At 36.6% G+C, this 13182-nt stretch overlaps 1 protein-coding gene across 1 annotated transcript in view; it reads right to left on the minus strand.

Moving 5' to 3' along the window:
* SLCO6A1 (solute carrier organic anion transporter family member 6A1) overlaps window positions 1–13182 on the minus strand; it is a 136537-nt gene that overhangs the window by 78570 nt on the left and 44785 nt on the right. The window contains exon 8 of the mRNA XM_007455385.1: window positions 11697–11841. Within this exon, the coding sequence (XP_007455447.1) occupies window positions 11697–11841 (145 nt within the window). The remainder of the gene's footprint in view (window positions 1–11696; window positions 11842–13182) is intronic.

Below are 13182 nucleotides of genomic sequence, written 5' to 3' on the forward strand. Positions count from 1 at the left end.
GAGGCCTGCGTACCGCAAAAAAAAAAAAAAAAGAAAGAAATATTAGTCCTGGGAGTAAAAGTACACTCCAATTACTGAGAAAGAGTAAAAATAAATAAATATTAAATCACATAAGGTAATAAGGTAAGGAAACTTCATAACATCAAGATTAAGGTGTAAATTGTAAAAGCTGCCAGAGAGCCTGTAACTTGCAAAAGAATTATAATTATAGCTAATTTTTTAAAAAGATAAAATTAATAACCTAGACCAAACACAGATACACAATCCTGAGGAGTGGGGTTAGTAAACTGAAAGTGAGTAGTGAAAATTTCCTAAACCAACTGAGGGGGATAAAATGAATAAAAAATGAGTCCATTGAGAGAGGACAGAATAGTGGGGGAAAAAAAGAAGCAAAAGGGAAGTGTAATAAACAAAATGTACAATCAAAAAGTTAAAAATTACTTAAATATGTCAGAATTTACAATAATGATAAATGGACAAAACAACTATTAAAAAGATAGAGCATCAAATTTGATATTTTTGAAAAAGGAAAGCTTGAAAATAAAGCAGTGAAAATATATGTACCATGAAAATGTAGATCATGAACATGTATATACCTAATGACAATGCATAAAACAAATTATATAAACACTGCCTAGATTTCAAGAAAATTAAAAATCTATAAACAAAGTGTTCTAACTCAGCTTTCTCAGAGACAGCGACTTAGCTTACAACACTATTAAAGATACGGAAATTGTTAATTGATTTGAACAAGCAGTTATTTCAAAAGAGAAGAGCCTATTTCTACAAACTAAAAATCTCTTTTCAGTAATTCATGGCTTAAGTAAAAATATGCTGATGAGAATTAAAAATGCTTAGAACTGAACAATAATACAAATTAAATACATCTAAATGTATGAGATGCTACTAAAAATCTATAACTAATGATACCTCTATTATAACTTGTTAGGAGAACTAAATGAGTTAATATTTAAGTGCTTAGAACAGTGTATAATCACATAGCAAACATTATATGAGTATTTGTTAAAAGGTAGAATTTACAGACAAATTCATTTATTAGAAAGCAAAAAAGTACAAATAGTGTAGTGGTAATGTTTATTAAGAAAATTATGGGAATTGGAAGAGAATCAGAGGGTGAGCAACAAGGCTGCAGTTAAGAAGTCAAGAAGTAAACCACATTTTACCTAATAATCTCAGAAATTAAGGGCAGTAGGTATGACTGAAAGCAAGAGTGAGGTAGACTTAAAAACAAGAGGATTGGATGGCCGTCTATATAAAATGTTTGATCCCCAATTCCTATCCCTACCCACAGGGCCAGAGAACCCTAGGTTAATTCAGTTTGAACCCAACAACTATAGAGTTAAGAAAACCAATTACATCTGTGAGCAGAAAACTGAGAACACAACTCAGCTGAGAAAGTATTGGCTGTCAGGCTTATTGCCTTAGGCAATAAGAAAATACTGGACACTGGGAGTTCAAAAATTAAATAGCTGGGTCCTTGAAAGACTACCCTAAAAGGACATAAAACAGTTGAAAATTCAACTGTGAAGCACAGAACTTCCAATAAACTTCTTATGTAAATACTTTATTGGTGTACAGAAAAATATACAAATCAATATTACACATTTGATGAATTTTCGAAGTGAACATAACTACGTAACCACACCCAGGTAAAAAAATCAAACATTATCAGAAGGCCAGAGGCTCTTTCGTGCATCTATAGGATTTTATAAAATATGAATCATAAAGTATGCATACATTATGGCTTCTTTTATTGGACATGGTGTTTGAAAAATCCACCCATGTTTTTGTATATAACAATAGTTCATGCCTTCTCATTGCTGAAGAGCATTCTAGTACATGCATACAACACAACTTATTCACTGTGATGTTGCAAACTGCACTGCTACTTTAAAATTTCATGTATATGTCCTTTTGTAAATGTTTGCATTCTGTTGGGTATATTCTTTTTTTTTTTGAGAAAATATAAGAAATGTTTTATTTTTATTTTTTTATTTTTTTACCATCTTTATTGCGGTATAATTGCTTTACAATGGTGTGTTAGTTTCTGCTTTATAACAAAGTGAATCAGTTATACATATACATATGTTCCCATATCTCTTCCCTCTTTGTCTCCCTCCCTCCCACCCTCCCTATCCCACCTCTCCAGGCAGCCACAAAGCACCAAGCCGGTATCCCTGTGCCATGTGGCTGTTTCCCACTGGCTATCTACCTTACGTTTGTTAGTATATATATGTCCATGTCTCTCTCTCGCCCTAACACACCTCACCCTTCCCCCTCCCCATATCCTCAAGTCTGTTCTCCAGTAGGTCTCTGTCTTTATTCCTGTTTTACCCCTAGGTTCTTCATAACATTTTTTTTTCTTAAATTCCATATATATGTGTTAGCATACGGTATTTGTCCTTCTCTTTCTGACTTACTTCACTCTGTATGACAGACTCTAGATCTATCCACCTCATTACAAATAGCTCAATTTCGTTTCTTTTTATGGCTGAGTAATATTCCATTGTATATATGTGCCACATCTTCTTTATCCATTCATCCGACGACGGACACGTAGGTTGTTTCCATCTCCGGGCTATTATAAATAGAGCTGCTATGAACATTTTGGTACATGACTCTTTTTGAATTCTGGTTTCCTCAGGGTATATACCTAGTAGTGGGATTGCTGGGTCATATGGTAGTTCTATTTGTAGTTTTTTAAGGAACCTCCATACTGTTCTCCATAGTGGCTGAACCAATTCACATTCCCACCAGCAGTGCAAGAGTGTTCCCTTTTCTCCACACCCTCTCCAGCATTTATTGTTTCTAGATTTTTTGATGATGGCCATTCTGACTGGTGTGAGATGATATCTCATTGTAGTTTTGATTTGCATTTCTCTAATGATTAATGATGTTGAGCATTCTTTCATGTGTTTGTTGGCAGTCTGTATATCTTCTTTGGAGAAATGTCTATTTAGGTCTTCTGCCCATTTTTGGATTGGGTTGTTTATTTTTTTGTTATTGAGCTGCATGAGCTGCCTGTAAATTTTAGAGATTAATCCTTTGTCAGTTGATTCATTTGCAAATATTTTCTCCCATTCTGAGGGCTGTCTTTTGGTCTTGTTTATGGTTTCCTTTGCTGTGCAAAAGCTTTGAAGTTTCATTAGGTCCCATTTGTTTATTTTTGTTTTTATCTCCATTACTCTAGGAGATGGGTCAAGAAGGATCTTGCTGTGATTTATGTCATAGAGTGTTCTGCCTATGTTTTCCTCTAAGAGTTTGATAGTTTCTGGCCTTACATTTAGGTCTTTAATCCATTTTGAGCTTATTTTTGTGTATGGTGTTAGGGAGTGATCTAATCTCATACTTTTACATGTACCTATCCAATTTTCCCAGCACCACTTATTGAAGAGGCTGTCCTTTCTCCACTGTATATTCCTGCCACCTTTATCAAAGATAAGGTGACCATATGTGCATGGGTTTATCTCTGGGCTTTCTATCCTATTCCATTGATCTATCTTTCTGTTTTTGTGCCAGTACCATACTGTCTTGATTACTGTAGCTTTGTAGTATAGTCTGAAGTCAGGCAGCCTGATTCCTCCAGCTCCATTTTTTGTTCTCAAGATTGCTTTGGCTATTCGGGGTCTTTTGTGTTTCCATACAAATTGTGAAATTTTTTGTTCTAGTTCTGTGAAAAATGCCAGTGGTAGTTTGATAGGGATTGCATTGAATCTATAGATTGCTTTGGGAAGTAGAGTCATTTTCACAATGTTGATTCTTCCAATCCAAGAACATGGTATATCTCTCCATCTGTTTGTATCATCTTTAATTTCTTTCATCAGTGTCTTATAATTTTCTGCATACAGGTCTTTTGTCTCCTTAGGTAGGTTTATTCCTAGATATTTTATTCTTTTTGTTGCAATGGTAAATGGGAGTGTTTTCTTGATTTCACTTTCAGATTTTTCATCATTAGTATATAGGAATGCCAGAGATTTCTGTGCATTAATTTTGTATCCTGCTACTTTACCAAATTCATTGATTAGCTCTAGTAGTTTTCTGGTAGCATCTTTAGGATTCTCTATGTAGAGTATCATGTCATCTGCAAACAGTGACAGCTTTACTTCTTCTTTTCCGATTTGGATTCCTTTTATTTCCTTTTCTTCTCTGATTGCTGTGGCTAAAACTTCCAAAACTATGTTGAATAAGAGTGGTGAGAGTGGGCAACCTTGTCTTGTTCCTGACCTTAGTGGAAATGCTTTCAGTTTTTCGCCATTGAGGATGATGTTGGCTGTGGGCTTGTCATATACGGCCTTTATTATATTGAGGAAAGTTCCCTCTACACCTACTTTCTGCAGGGTTTTTATCATAAATGGGTGTTGAATTTTGTCAAAAGCTTTCTCTGCATCTATTGAGATGATCATATGGTTTTTCTCCTTCAATTTGTTAATATGGTTAATCACATTGATAGATTTGCGTATATTGAAGAATCCTTGCATTCCTGGAATAAACCCCACTTGATCATGGTGTATGATCCTTTTAATGTGCTGTTGGATTCTGTTTGCTAGTATTTTGTTGAGGATTTTTGCATCTATGTTCATCAGTGATATTGGCCTGTAGTTTTCTTTCTTTGTGACATCCTTGTCTGGTTTTGGTATCAAGGTGATGGTGGCCTCGTAGAATGAGTTTGGGAGTGTTCCTCCCTCTGCTATATTTTGGAAGAGTTTGAGAAGAATAGGTGTTAGCTCTTCTCTAAATGTTTGATAGAATTCGCCTGTGAAGCCATCTGGTCCTGGGCTTTTGTTTGTTGGAAGATTTTTAATCACAGTTTCAATTTCAGTGTTTGTGATTGGTCTGTTCATATTTTCTATTTCTTCCTGATTCAGTCTTGGCAGTTTGTGCATTTCTAAGAATTTGTCCATTTCTTCCAGATTGTCCATTTTATTGGCATAGAGTTGCTTGTAGTAATCCCTCATGATTTTTTGTATTTCTGCAGTGTCAGTTGTTACTTCTCCTTTTTCATTTCTGATTCTATTGATTTGAGTCTTCTCCCTTATTTTCTTGATGAGTCTGGCTAATGGTTTATCAATTTTGTTAATCTTCTCAAAGAACCAGCTTTTAGTTTTATTGATCTTTGCTATTGTTTCCTTCATTTCTTTTTCATTTATTTCTGATCTGATTTTTATGATTTCTTTCCTTCTGCTAACTCTGGGGTTTTTTTGTTCTTCTTTCTCTAATTGCTTGAGGTGCAAGGTTAGGTTGTTTATTCGAGATGTTTCCTGCTTCTTAAGGTGGGCTTGTATTGCTATAAACTTCCCTCTTAGAACTGCTTTTGCTGCATCCCATAGGTTTTGGGTCGTTGTATCTCCATTGTCATTTGTTTCTAGGTATTTTTTAATTTCCTCTTTGATTTCTTCAGTGATCACTTCGTTACTAAGTAGTGTATTGTTTAGCCTCCATGTGTTTGTATTTTTTACTGCTCTTTTCCTATAATTGATATCTAATCTCATGGCGTTGTGGTCGGAAAAGATACTTGATATAATTTCAATTTTCTTAAATTTACCAAGGCTTGATTTGTGACCCAAGATATGATCTATCCTGGAGAATGTTCCATGAGCACTTGAGAAAAATGTGTATTCTGTTGTTTTTGGATGGAGTGTCCTATAAATATCAATTAAGTCCATCCTGTTTAATGTATCATTTAAAGCTGTTACTTTTTGCCTTATATATTGAGGTGCTCCTATGTTGGGTGCATAGTTACCATTGTTATATCTTCTTCTTGGATCGATCCCTTGATCATTATGTAGTGTCCTTGTCTCTTCTGATAGTCTTTATTTTAAAGTCTATTTTGCCTGATATGAGAATTGCTATTCCAGCTTTCTTTTGGTTTCCATTTGCATGGCATATCTTTTTCCATCCCCTCACTTTCAGTCTGTATGTGTCTCTAGGTCTGAAGTGGGTCTCTTGTAGACAGCATATATATGGGTCTTGTTTTTGTATCCATTCAGCCAATCTGTGTCTTTTGGTGGGAGCATTTAGTCCATTTACATTTAAGGTAATTATCGATATGTATGTTCCTATTCCCATTTTCTTAATTGTTTTGGGTTCGTTATTGTAGGTCTTTTCCTTCTCTTGTGTTTCTTGCCTAGAGAAGTTCCTTTAGCATTTGTTGTAAAGCTGGTTTGGTGGTGCTGAACTCTCTCAGCTTTTGCTTGTCTGTAAAGGTTTTAATTTCTCCATCAAATCTGAATGAGATCCTTGCTGGGTAGAGTAATCTTGGTTGCAGGTTTTTCTCCTTCATCACTTTCAGTATGTCCTGCCACTCCCTTCTGGCTTGTAGAGTTTCTGCTGAGAGATCAGCTGTTAACCTTATGGGGATTCCCTTGTGTGTTATTTGTTGTTTTTCCCTTGCTGCTTTTAATATGCTTTCTTTGTATTTAGTTTTTGACAGTTTGATTAATATGTGTCTTGGCGTATTTCTCCTTGAATTTATCCTGTATGGGACTCTCTGTGCTTCCTGGACTTGATTAACGATTTCCTTTCCCATATTAGGGAAGTTTTCAACTATAATCTCTTCAAATATTTTCTCAGTCCCTTTCTTTTTCTCTTCTTCTTCTGGAACCCCTATAATTCGAATGTTGGTGCGTTTAATGTTGTCCCAGAGGTCTCTGAGACTGTCCTCAGTTCTTTTCATTCTTTTTTCTTTATTCTGCTCTGCAGTAGTTATTTCCACTATTTTATCTTCCAGGTCACTTATCCGTTCTTCTGCCTCATTTATTCTGCTATTGATCCCATCTAGAGTATTTTTCATTTCATTTATTGTGTTGTTCATCATCGTTTGTTTCATCTTTATTTCTTCTAGGTCCTTGTTAACTGTTTCTTGCATTTTGTCCATTCTACTTCCAAGATTTTGTATTACCTTTACTATCATTATTCTGAATACGTTTTCAGGTAGACTGCCTATTTCCTCTTCATTTGTTAGGTCTGGTGCATTTTTATCTTGCTCCTTCATCTGCTGTGTGTTTTTCTGTCTTCTCATTTTGCTTATCTGTGTTTGGGTTCACCTTTTCGCAGGCTGCAGGTTCATAGTTCCCGTTGTTTTTGATATCTGTCTCCAGTGCCTAAGGTTGGTTCAGTGGGTTGTGTAGGCTTCCTGGTGGAGGGGACTAGTGCCTGTGTTGTGGTGGATGAGGCTAGATCTTGTCTCTCTAGTGGGCAGGTCCACGTCTGTTGGTGTGTTTTGGGGTGTCTGTGGACTTATTATGATTTTAGGCAGCCTCTCTGCTAGTGGGTGGGGTTGTGTTCCTGTTTTGCTAGTTGTTTGGCATAGGTTGTCCAGCAGTGTAGCTTGCTGGTCGTTGAGTGAAGCTTGGTGCTGGTGTTTAGATGAAGGTCTCTGGGAGATTTTTGCTGTTTGATATTACGTGGAGCTGGGAGGTTTCTTGTTGACCAGTGTCCTGAAGCTGGCTCTCCCACCTCAGAGGCAGAGTCCTGACTCCTGGCTGGAGCAGCAAGAGCCTTTCATCCACACAGTCAATTTGGGATGATTCACTGTCTATTCATGTATTCCACAGATGCAGGGTACATCAAGTTGATTGTGGAGCTTTAATCTGCTGCTTCTGATGCTGCTGGGAGAGATTTCCCTTTCTCTTCTTTGTTCTCACAGCTCACAGGGGCCGTTCTGAGTGTGGAAACATGACTCCGCCTCGCCAACGACCGCAAGAGGGAGAAGCAGCTACAGGGAAGCCAGGTTAGGCCGGGCGCCTGTCTCGTCGGCCCCGCCTGGGAGTAGACCAGCTGGCGCAAGCCCCACGGCCCCGCGCAAAAGCCTTGAGAGTCGGGTATATTCTTAAGAGAAGAACTTATGTTGGGTATATAACTAGGAGTTGAATTCCTGGGTCAGGGAATATGTATAGGTTCAGATTTTTATGATACTGCCAAACAGATTTATAAAATGATAAACCAATTTAGATTCTCACCAGTAGTGGATAAAATGTCATTTGCTCCACATCCATGCTAACATATATCTTTCATTTTAGCAATTCTGGTGAATGGGTAATAGTATTGCATTGTGATTTTAATACGCATTTCCCTGAAAAACCACTGAAGGTGAGCACATTTTCACATGAATATTGGCCAATTGATATCATCTTTTATATAATGTCTGTTCAAGTCTTTTGTCCATCTTTATTGGATTATCTGCCTTTTTATTATTGTCAGATATTTTACATATTCTGGACACAAACACTTTTGTAGAATATTTCTATTGAAAAGGTTGTTTTGCATGCATTTTCACTCTTCATGCTGACACTTGATGAACAGAAGTTCTTAATTTTAATGTAATAGCACATTTTTTTTTCTTTATGGCTATGTAATTTGTGTCCTGTTTAATAAATCTTTGTCTTCTCCAAGCCATGAAGATATTTTCCTATGCCTTATTCTAAAAAGTTTTATTGTTTTACCATACACATTGAGATCTGCAATCCATCTAGAATTGGTATCTATGTATGTAGTGAGGTAAAGGTCAAGATTTGTCTTTATTTAAGTGTACTATAACTACTACTCTATTTATTGGGCAACAATTCTAGACTACCCTCTGATGCTGTATATCCTACCAGTAGAAGTACTGACTGCTTTTTGTTTCATATTTTCTAGGATATTTCTATAGTGAACATGCTTGGATAAACAAGATAGATCCCCTTTTAGAGCACTATTGCTGTGGCTTCACTATACTAATGCTGTGGCTCCAATTTCAAAATATAAAATAGGTAATTATTTTTTACCTATTTTAGGCTTGTACTGTATATGCTCTAAACTCCAAAAGTGATACTGGAACACATAAATTGTTACCCTTGCTCCTCAAGTATGGTCCAACAGGAACAACATAGAATCTCAGGAGGAAAAAGTAAAGTCCCAACTCTCATTATGGACTCACATGAAGCAGAAGTAGTTAAGAATTGCAGTATCTCAATTCAACAGACCTTATGTTCAGTGAAAAAAATTACCAGGGGCTTGAGGTTTACAGTGGATTAACCACCAATTGAATTCCATTGTTCCTATAGCCCTGGACGTTCCATACACTGTGATGTAACTAAAGTTTTGGCACAGACCGATGGCACTGGATACACTGTCCTGGACGTTGCCGAAGTCTTCTTTTGCATCCCTCTAGCACCCAAAGAAAAAGACTAATTCTCATTCATGCTACCAGGCCACAAATATACATTTGCAGTATTCCCTCAGGAGTACCTAAATTCCTCTTCCACTTACTACAAGGGGGCAGGTCAGGATTTATTGTGACTACCACTACACTATGATGCCCAAAGCTTTCAGTGATAGATGTTATTCAGTTGGCTGTAGGGTCAGAAGCCTGACTTAATGGCTCTGACTCTCATATTAGCACACCATCACCAGCAAGTGTGACTGATCAAGCCTAACAAAATCCAGAAGTCTGCTCATCGAGTTTTGGGGGGATTCTGCAGACAAAATCACAATGCTCTATCACTCTGGAGGATAAGGAAAAATTGTCTCCCTTCCCCCAACCAAAAGCCAGCCTAGCATCACTTTGGATTCTTGAGTATTAGAGACAGTAGCCGATTCACTTGGGCCTTCTCTTTGGTCTTGTATAACAGCTAACCCACAGGCCTACACTGGATGCTAATCCGCAAGCTGTGGTATGCTCCCTACTTTGAGGTACCACAAATCTAATGACCTATTTGAGCTACAAGGCTCCATGACTGATGATTGTGTTTGCTGGAGCCTATAGAGAAGGGAGGAAGTCCCCACTCAGAAGCATCGTTGGTTGTATAGGACTCACTGACTCCCTGAAACAGGTACATTTAAAAGCAACTCTTAGCTTACTACTGACCCCTTGTCTCAACCAAAGCTCTGACCCACAGAGACTTTGTGATTCTGTGGACTGATATTCTCATTTTGAGATGAACCAAAACAGACTCACCACTAACCATTTGACAAGCCTTACTTGTCAACTGGAATTGGTGTGTTCAAGCCATGGGGGTGGGTCACAAGAGATCTTCAAATGATTAAAGAAACACCACCAGTATCACAGAGCCCTCAGAAGACAGTGGAAATCTCTTTTAAAGGTACTTACTTTTGGTTACTCAGGGAAGATTTCAAGAGCGACTACTGATACATTATTTATATGTACCCTGAGGGCAGTTATCTTTATTACTCTATGAGTAATCCAACTAGAAAAGGCGGTATAAAATTTGTGCCTAATTTTAGTTGAAATAATCAATGACACCTCATCCCTGGAAAGACTCAGTCACTGATCAGCATTGTTATGGATGACAGAATTGCCCAAAACTTCATCCTTGCAGGCCAGGGTAGAATATATGCAATTGCTAATGCATTCTGCTATGCCTGGGTTAATACCTCAGGCTAAGTGGAAAGGTCAATATGGAAACTTTAGGAGAAAGCCATCTTGCTTTCTAAGGTAGACCCTGAGGGCCAAGAAATTTGTTCAGCTGGCTTGGTCCAGGAATTTGCCAGCATGATAGAGGCCAGTACTGCAAGTGGCCTTATCCTGTTCTTTGGAGTCCTGTTGATATGAGCCTTAATTAAATACTCTATGAAACAAATTGAATGGGTTTAGTCCCTATCTCTATTAATTAATCAGTGTCAAACAATGTGGTATACCTGTGGAAAAATCTGTCATGGCCCCTGAAACTGTGTCATGTTTGGCTTTTGGACTATGTGTAGTCTGACAGTGGTGTGCCCTTTATCACAAAATCTACTCAATAATAGGCTGATAGTCAATGTTTTTGCACACCTTAACATCTGTTTTTTATTTGGCCCACACGTTTTATGTTCCTTTTTTTCCTTTCTTATTTTTTTAAATTATTAGTAAAATTTTTCAAATAAATATACTCATTTACTATTCTTTTTACTATTCTTTTACTGGTTACCTGCAAGTTACAGAATGCATCTCTGACTTTTTATAGCATAAAATAAATGATCACATTTACCATCTTTCCATTAATGCTGGAACCTTAAAACATTTAAAACCTCTTTTGGACAGCCAATTCTCAATATCTAGTAAAACTGAGGTACACAATAGCAATGCCTCTTCAATGTCTAAATATAGATCAACTTTTACAAATGTGCACAAGGAGACATGTACAAGTCTATTTGTTACTGCACTGTTTGGAAAAGTGAAAAAGTTGGGGGCAACTTCATATCCTTTTATATGATATGGGTAAATAAACAGTATTCATAAAATAGAATCCCACAGCACTGTTAAAATGCACTAAATAGAGATCAACATGAATCGATGAACATAATTTCAGATGAAAGTAACAGAAGAGTACATACAAAATGATATATGAATTTTAGAAACAGATTGTATGCACATAGGTACATCAGAGGTAAAAATATATAAATGTGAGAGAAGGATGAACTCTAACTTTAGAACAGTTGTTACCTATGGGGGTGGGGAGGGAGAGAAATGGGATAGAGAAGTGGTACAGAAGTCTTACAAAGTTTTATGTGTTAAAAACTATTGATGCAATGATGGCAAAGTGCTCATATTTTAAAAATTTCAGCAAGCAGTACTTATATATTTAAAGTTTAAGCAAATGCTACTACTCCTACTTTCTGCTTATTTGAAATAGTTCATAAATACATATAAGAAAACTTTACATAAAAATTTCATAATGAGTACAAGTGGAAATGTCTACCTGCAACTGTAGTTGCTTCACTGGGTGTTAATATAAACTGATTTTCTATGTATAGAGGCAAAAATTCAGATGCTCCAATCATGACTAAAGATTCTGAAGCTCTGGACAGAGATAGGTACACAAACATTGGATTCTTGATCAGAATCTGAAATAGAAAAGTTACATATGAATTATTTTATTTTATTAGGTAAAGAGGAATAGATATACCCACTCGTATGTTAATGACCAATCCACAAAAAGTTTAGCTTTCTCAATCTTAACTGAAAATACATATATATGTATATAAAAATTGAAATACAAACTTAAAATTCACCAATATACACATACCATAAAAGACATGTAGTGTTTTAACCATTTTTATTTGTTATTTGATCTCCATACCACCTATAATTTTTATTTGGGGATCTGGCAGTTTGCTAGAACTGTTAGAACTAAAACATTAACCTTCAAACTAATTTCTGTATTTCCTAGATATGTATATATCTTTGAAACTATTTAGTGGTGTTTTATATTTGTATATATTTTTTAACAAACTTAAAATTTCTTTTTCTAGCCCTAAACACAATTTCTAAAATCTAATTATTTTCTGCATATTCATCGAATTCATCTTCTGAGTGCTATTTAACATTACATAGTGTAATTCCACAATATTTATCCACTCCCATAGGGTTAAATGCTTAGGGTGACTTCAACTTCCTACTGGCACAAACAAGGCTAGATTAAACATCCCTGTGCAACCCTTAAGGAAATAGGATAGAGTGTCTTTGGAAGTACATATCCTAGAAGGGGATTGCTAGGACATTGGAATTTGGTATACTTCATTCCATTATTTCTCCAAATCTTTTCTCCAGAATTATCAGTTTATAGTCCCACCATAATATAAGATAGTTCCATTTTCTTCATGTAGCAACTCATACTTTCTAAAATTCATCAGATCAATATTTCTGACTTCACATCCCCTTCCCGAACTTTGCTATTCTCCAAGAAAGAGGCATTGAACTTCGAAAGGGCTTTACGACTGCCTCAGCAAAGCAAGTAATGTTGTAAGACTTCTGAGGTTGGGTCACAAAAGAATAATATGACTTCTGCTGGGAACTCTCACTCTCTCAGGACTCTGGCCTTGGAACTTGGTTACCATGTTATGAGAAAGCCCAGGCCAAATGGAGAGGCAATGTGTGGGCATTCCAGCAAACAGCCAGGATCAAAAGCTAATATCTGAGTGAACAAGTCTTCAGATGACTCCATCCCCCAGACTTAGTTCACTACGACTGACCACAGTAGAGATGAGAAGAGTAAGCTCTGCACAAATCACAGAATCATGGGCAAAACAGATGCTCTAGTATTTTAAGCCACTAAGTTTTGGGGAGGTGTGTCATGTAGCAATAGATAACTGGCACACCCCACATAATCACAAACACTTTAATATTGGCTGGCTTTCAAAATTTTTCCATGCTGATGAATGTATATTAATACAATGCTATATTTT

Source organism: Lipotes vexillifer, unplaced genomic scaffold, assembly GCF_000442215.2.
Source record: "Lipotes vexillifer unplaced genomic scaffold, Lipotes_vexillifer_v1.1 scaffold499, whole genome shotgun sequence".
NCBI lineage: Eukaryota > Metazoa > Chordata > Mammalia > Artiodactyla > Lipotidae > Lipotes > Lipotes vexillifer.